At 33.1% G+C, this 8,171-nt stretch overlaps 1 protein-coding gene across 3 annotated transcripts in view; it reads left to right on the top strand.

The window, feature by feature from the left end:
- LOC137642638 (organic cation transporter protein-like) overlaps positions 1 to 8,171 on the top strand; it is a 396,509-nt gene that overhangs the window by 132,242 nt on the left and 256,096 nt on the right. For all 3 annotated transcript variants that reach the window (XM_068375388.1, XM_068375389.1, XM_068375390.1), the window contains exon 4: positions 7,759 to 7,862. In XM_068375388.1, coding sequence (XP_068231489.1) covers positions 7,759 to 7,862 — 104 coding nt within the window. The remainder of the gene's footprint in view (positions 1 to 7,758; positions 7,863 to 8,171) is intronic.

Raw genomic sequence — 8,171 nt, 5'->3', positions numbered from 1 at the left:
ACTATGTAAAATACTAACTTGGAAAGGTGTAAGAGCAGCTATTGAAGCATATATAACATTGAGATTTGGCCTTTTAAAATGCTATATTGATGAATTTTATAATGGAATTGTTCCAAAGAAATGAAATTTAAGCACAATGAGATTTAAAAAAGCTAACAGATTCAACATTCAAAGGGACTCTTCAGTATTTGAATATGGTTGATACAATGCTAATGTTCAATGTATCTGTTTGGACTGCAAACTAGGAGTTACATTTGGGAGCACTAAAAGAGTTTGTCAAGTATTTCTTTACCCTTGATATGACAAACTACTCTAGTATGATAGCTTGGTATGTAGTAGATTTGAAAGTAAACTGGGTATTTCAAAAACCGAAATTGCCCTTTCGCACTTTAGGTGCAGATGAAGCTCTTGAACAGGAAAACAGGCCAATAAAATTATTTGGTGGGTTGGAGAATCTAACTCAAAAGAAACAGGTCTGATGAGATTCTTTCTGACCTCTCCTGAGTTGTCAAGGCTTGCTTCAAAAGCAAAAAACATGTTTGGCATCACAAATCATACTTGGCTAAAACATCATGATCTAGCAGGCTCCAAAGATAAATGGCAAAAGCAAAATATAACCTGCTTGTACAATAGTCTCACCACATCTGCTAATCAAGTAACATATGCTGGAAATGAATTCATCAATATTCATAAAAAGAGTATTTTTCATGAAATAATTGAAAGAGACACATCAGAAATGACAAAAAAAGGAGCCAATTGTACAACAACTTAGAGATATCGGATCAAATCACGCAGCTGGAGCTTGTGGGTACCAATGAAAAAAGGAAGACTTCATTTATGTAAGGATGGACGAAAGACTGCGAAGAGTAAAGTGTCAGACACCATTGCCCATCTGAAGGCAGATCATACAATTTTTACAAGGACTCTAATTGCATCGATAAGCCACCCTCACATAGATCAACATGGATACCTTAGTATGAATTCATTGCAGTGCCTCTGTCAATGTTTAATTTGTATAGAATAATTCTTCTTCTCACAAACAAGAGTAATTTGATAAACATTCTGGAAGAGCATCAGTCCCTGTACCAAAAGATCTGACAGAAACTCACTCGAAGGATGAACCACGTGTGCCAGAGCAGACTAGTCTTAGCTTATTACAATCATTGTACTGGATGGAATGGCAGAGTTACCTAAACTAAAAAAAAAAAAAAAAAAAAAACAGATTTGAAACATGTGGCATGTCTTCAAATCTGATGTTTTATAACAGACTAGAACCCATGATGAAACTCACTCTGTCTTACGAAGCTGGTTTACATGAGAATAGATTATTTTATTCACACATTTTGTTTGTGTATTTAAGACATGTACACCCAGCTCATAAGGTGAATCCCACTCGTGTAGGATTAAGTAAAGGTATGTAAATTACATAAGACTGTCGTCATTCATTTAGTTATATTTTCATTCAGTTCTGTATATGTAAATTAACGTTATTTTAAAGAATTAAATTTTTATTTCACGTAGTTTTGTTACAAAGCCTTATGTAAACTTGTTAAAAGGTATGTATGACACACACGAGGTATAAACGCTAGGGATTGCATCATGTTTCCACGTGGTTGGAAGCTGCATGAAGGTTCTAGACTAAACTTACTTTTTTTTTTAATGTTACAAGAGGTAGGCAGAGTTAGCTGAGAGGGTTACCATCGTCAGGCGACGATAGAACCATACTTCAAACTGCCAAGTTGGCAACATTGATACCGTGAGAACCCGCCTAGACCTTGTGCACATGTACCGAGAATGGTTTTGCTTGATTTGCCTGTAAGATTCCATAATGTATTAGGATGATATATAAGGGGCCCCCATTGCCTTGGAGAAAGAGATCCAGCCTGACATTCCAAAAGGGCCAACCTCCGACAATTCTCTCACCAGCACTTTTTCAGCCATAGTGTTTTCTCTCCATCGTATACCTGTATAGTACCTGTTAAACAATGTGATTTTTTTTGTGTGTGCTTAATTTGAGGGAAGTGAAGTGTATTTTTAAGTACAGTTTATATTGTGAAATTATTTTTTTTATGTGACTAGCCCTGGGGGATTTGGTTAAGAAGTGAAGTGCATTTTTTGTTTTTTTTTGTTTTGCTTAACTGGTCTGTAACTTCGTGCAAGCCCAAAGGACGTAAGAGTAACAGTTACGTATAAGTAAGTGCAATTATAGTGTTAAGTTGTCAACTTTTTCATTGATTGTCAAAATTGAATATTTTCGTAAACTAATTTATAGTGAAAGAAGTGATTGTAAAATTCTTGAAGTGTCATCTTGTCTTAAGCCTAAGGTTTTGTTCAGATTTAAATTTTGAGTGAATCATTTTTTGTATTGCTTTTTAATTGCCATTTTTATGGATTATATATATATATTTTGTAAATTGTGTATTATTTCGATCACCAATAATTATTGAAGTGCCTTGCTCGTATCCCTGACTAAGAACCAATTTAAGAGGTTGGTTTTAGAATAGTTCCTGGTAAAAGTGAACTAATCAACCAGTTTTGTTGTGAGTGTAACGTAAAGAGACCTTTAGATATTCAGTGTTCATATATATTAACATCTGGGAGTTGCGTATTATTCTTAAAGCTCGGAGGTATTCTCATGTGTATGAGATTTATGTAAAGTAAAGCAGGTAAGTTTTGGAGCTTGGGAGTTTACGTAATTCGCTAATAAGTTCGAATAAGTTCAGGAATTCCTTGTAAATATTGTTCCAGCACTATCAGTTCTTCTAAATCCGCCATCTCTCTCACTTTGGCAGCCTCTAGCCATCTCTTAAAACATGTGAATGAAAAGAGCTGGAAAAATAATGCCTGTGGAGTTTAGAATAACAGACAATTTTAATATTATAAATAATACCATGAAAACCTTTCTATCTCATTCCAAACAAAAGATGAATTAACAGACTATAATTTTTGTGAAGACAATAAAAAGAAGCCTGTTAGTTAGTTGGAGAATTGAATGAAGATCAACTGATGGAAAGGGTGTGACAGATCTGTAATGTATCCATGTGGAGACTGATACAAAAATAATTCTTCACGGCCTTTATGCCTCACACCATGATGCTTCTACCCTCCATGTACATTTACCTGACACTGATGCCTGTGTACTTTCACTCTGGTTGTCAAAATAATTCCCATCTGATATGATGTTTGTGAGAGGTGTTAGACCAAAAAGAAGAATGATTGATATCAATAGTGTACATTCTTCCTTGGGCACATAAAAAGTGCAAGGGTTATTAGGCGTCCATGCTCTATCATGCTGCAATGTAACTGGATGTTTGGCATGAAAAGGTAAAGCATCTGTTTGGAAAGCATTCAAGATTTCAGATTCAGATGTTTTAGTTTCTTTGGGAAGAATTGGGCACCAAGAAGAATTTACAAAGTTGATTGAGAAGTTCATTTGTCAGGTCTACATTCGTGGCACAAAAATTGCAAATATTGGTGAACTCCATTGGTACAGGTTCACCAAAAAGACACGCAGTTTTGACACCATACATATTAAGAGCACATTACCAGGTATTAGAATTGAAACGTTCGGATAAAATATCCCCAAATTTACTGGTCCTAACACATTTGCATTGGATAGGAGATGATGAATCACTGTAATTACACCCTTGTTAGATGACTCCTTCCTTATGTCCCCAAATAAGTCATACTGCTTGTGAAATGTTCATGTCTGAGGAGACCATGCTCTCTCTGTAAATTACGAGCATAGAAACCGGTCACTTATATGTACAGAACGCTTTAGGTGTGGAAGAGATAAGGAAATGTGGAAGAACAGTGACAGTGAAGATGATGAGCTTTGAATTATTAATATATCTTAGTATTCAATGAATTTGTTTTAGTTTCCTATGCTGTATATATCAATGTTTACTTGTAATCTTTGTGATTAATATTTCAAGAATTTAAAGTAAATGTTTATAATTCTTTTCAAAGACGTGATATAAAGATATGTTTTGTTCCCTGTATATGTTACACAAAAATTTTTTTATTGATATTTTTCATATGTTAACTTAGGATTTAGGTATTGATGGAAATGTAAAAAATATATGAAGATTATTTGTTTTGGAAAAATAAAATAATCGCTTATATCTTGTAAAATATGAATGATACAAAAAATACATATTCAATACATTTCATTGCTTTTTATGTAGAACAATAAGTATAAATGAAAAATTTTCATAGGACCACTCTGGAACAAGCTATTGATGGAAATGGAACAATATATGAATTATAGAAAACTAAGTATTCCTTATATCTTTTAAAGCTTGAAAGGTACAAAAATGCATATTCAATACTTTTTATTTGTTTTTATATGTAGAATGAATAAGTATTAATGAAAAAATCATAGCATCATTCTCGAATGAGTTATTGATTGAAATACAATTATATATGGTGATTATCTATAATGGAAAACGAAAAAAAAAAAATGCACATATCTTGTAACGTATTCAAGATACAAAAATACTTATTCAATACTTTTTAAGGGGACCGTCCATTATGTCCTGCATTTTTTTTTCTAATGATTCAAAATATGCAATTTATGTAAATGTTTTAGATATATATAATACCTTCAACATATAAAAATTTCAAGTAATTTGATCAAAAACTTTTTCAATTATTAGCAAAAATCATGATTTAAAAAAAAAAATTGGGTACATTATTCTCCACTAATGTGACACCAATTGTATTGAAAATCATACCATCAAAACTTCTTTATAATCAAATAATTCTGTGGCAGAATTTTTATTTTCCCTTTTCTTATTTTTTAATGAATTTTTTCTTTTCTTCGTCTAGACGTAAAATAATCGTGAAAAAAGAGAAAAGGAAAATAAAAATTGTTACACAAAATTGTGTGATTTTTATTCCTCTTTTCAATGATATCTTTCTCTCTAAAATTGAACAATAAACAGGTGAGAAAAATGTTCCTAAGTGTGAATAAGTATGGTTTTGAGTTATGAGCTCCCAAAGATTTGCTATAAATTTTCACTTTTTGCTTTAAAAAAATCAAGATAACATTATAATGATAAACTTTGTACTTTTATTGTTTATTCCTACACGAAGGTTCCCTAAACGAGGTATTTAAACCCTAAGTTTACTAATACACTTGGTGTAAGGATGTCATGAGTTGCCAGCAGCTCTCATTTTTGCCTGAGTTTTAGTAAGAATGTTCCAGCTTTGTACTCTTTTCATGTTTCTCTCTTTTCTTGCTTCTCTTTTGTTGCTCTCTTCTTACTTTTTGTTCTTTTTTTGACCTTAGGTAACATTGACCTTGCTATAAAGTTCAAGAAGACTTTGTAAAATCACAATGTACATACGAACTGCAAGTCAAGAAACACACATCCATCGTAACTTCTTTAAGTCTTTGGAAACTCTGGTTGGTCTTCTGGTAGATCGTAGTTTGCGTTCGCCTACCCTCTACTAATGCCTTCCATCTCTGCCAGACGTACAAGATTTCGAAACATAAGTAGAAGAAATTGCCATATATATATACTTTATATATATATATATATATATATATATATATATATATACATACATACATATATATATATATATATATATATATATATATGTATGTATATATATATATATATATATATATATATATACATATATATACATATATATACATATATATATATATATATATATATATATATATATATATATATATATATATATATATATATATGCAAAAATATACACACAAAGACGATTCTGCCAAACTCGGTCATGCAGACGACGCAGTAAGGATGATGTCATCATTTAAAGACCTCTTTATCTTCATTATTTGTAAAATTAATTGGCTGAAACTTCTGGAGAGCATATATGATATATTTCTGCATACATAGAAACAATAAAACTATTTTTTATGTTTTAAAGTTATGTCAAACACCATAGCGGACAGATCCCCTTAATTTGTTTTTTATATAGAACAGATATGTATTAATTAAATGTTTCCATAGGACCACTCTGGAACGAGTTACTGAAGAAAATCAGCAAGCATCTTCTCAGCGGCGGCCATGTAGGATTAATGACGTCACAGAGGCCTTCTGCAACAAATTGAGTGAAAACTCCTGATAATGTGAGGTTATAGACTATATTAGCAATGTATTCCAGGCAGTCATTCCTTCCTTTATTCAAAATCCCGCAGAGTGCAATACTTGCCCCTGGACTGTTCAGGGTGTGGACCTCTCCTCTTCATGGGAGTTGCCTATTTGATCAGTCTTGCCTACCACAGTTACTCAGGCCCCTGCACTCTGGATGGTATCCTTGTTCTCAGGTGTTTGGCTCAAATTACTTTTTGGGTTGCTAAGAGGGTTATTTGACAAGAATATTATTCTTTAAGACTTGTCATTTTGTTAGGCCAGTTTTTGCAAAGAGATTAGGTAAGCTTCACAAATTTTTTTATCAGGTCAGACACAAAGAAGGCTGAATGTCTGTCTTATTCATCCTTTGTCCCAGAATTTTTGGCACATAATAAGAAACCATAGGTTCCAGACCCCAATTTTGGTTTAGACATTCTTGATCCTCTCCCTTTGAGACATAATTGATGGGAATCAATGTGATGTGGTTTTGTGTCTCATAAGGTGTCTATGGTGCTATCTAAAGAGGATTTGCCATCTGAGCCGTAAAGTGTCAAGGACTATTTGTTGGCACTGGCAGTAACAAGATGGAAGTATTTGAGAACCTTCATCTGGAAAGTGAGATATGTTTGCAGGATGGGAAAGAGGTCACAATGTCAAGAACATTGCCATTTTCTGTAGCCTTTCACCTCCTTTTGTGTATGAAATGTTGCACACGCCCTTGAATAGTTTCCTTGATTCCTGTGGCTGCTGCTCAACAAGTTGTGTAATTCTCCCACCTCCCCCTTGGAACAGTTAAAAATCTTTTCTAAGTTAATATCTAGGCATAGGTGTAGGGTAAAAGATAGAATGATTGGCATTTCTACTTCTTTCTTCCTTGCCTTCTTCTGGTGGTGTACTATTAGGCTATTATGTAGTGAATCAGACATTGATTCTGGTAAATTACACAATTGAGTAGCTATCTTTATAGACACTGTTCTGTTAAGAAATAACTCCCCATCATCTTTTAATAAGGGGAGTAATTGCTTTTGAAATATGATACTTTTAATACTTATCCTATTGGAAAGTGTTTTCTTATCTGATCTAGTACTAGGTTTACCATAAGATTGTACTGGGCCAGACCCTTCTAGTTTCCACATCCCTTCTGTATTGCTGTTTAGGATTTCATGGGAGTTTTCTATCCGTTCTCCTCATCAGGGCTGAGAAGATGGCATTCCATATAGGTAAAATCATACTAGTCAGTTCTGGGGACATCCTCCCACTACTAGCGAGTCTCCTATTTTAAAGGACAAAAGTTTGTACTTTTGAAGAAAGCAATAACAAATCTTACAGATAATTTTTATTCTTCCTACCCATACAAACCTGAGTCCTCTAAGAATTATTTCATCCACAACCATCCCTCTCAATTTTAAAACTAAAGGTAGCAAATGACTTGAATATGTTATATGGGGGGTGGGGCTTTTGACCCACCGGTCATTATCTAACTACCCTCTTTATTTCTACGGTCATTTCCAGTTCACTCTGAAGATATTCCTTAATCAAATTACTCAGGTTTGTATTGGTAGGAAAATACCAATCTTTTTTTAGATTTATGTAAAGTGGTTCCCTTTAAAATCTTTCTTTATTTTTCCTACAGTTTGACTTAACGTGCCATAATGCATGGGAGGCAAATATGGTACAGACTATCTATTTCGGTGGTATTCTTGCAGGGTCATTAATATCTGGATATTTGGGTGACAGGTAAGTTTGTCAGTACAGTACTTTTTAAGTCTGGTGAAATAATGATGTTTAATTCTTTGATGTTGTTGTAAAGAAAGTGTATTCAATCTTCTTTTGATAATATACAGCTATTCTAGTTATTCCGTGCAGTTCTTTTTTATTTCCTTAGAATGTTTAAAAAATAAACAACTTTTGCTCTCGATGTGCATTTCCTCTTTTCATGGTCTTAAATAATGTTAGCTCCCTATTTTTTTTTTTTTTTTTTTTTTTTTTTTTTTTTTTTTTTTGAGACTAATATTAATTACTTTAGCACTTACCTAGAATTCATAT

Source organism: Palaemon carinicauda, chromosome 6 (assembly GCF_036898095.1).
Source record: "Palaemon carinicauda isolate YSFRI2023 chromosome 6, ASM3689809v2, whole genome shotgun sequence".
Lineage (NCBI taxonomy): Eukaryota > Metazoa > Arthropoda > Malacostraca > Decapoda > Palaemonidae > Palaemon > Palaemon carinicauda.
Note: the sequence above shows the minus strand (reverse complement) of the source record. Positions and strands in the feature narration are given on the sequence as shown.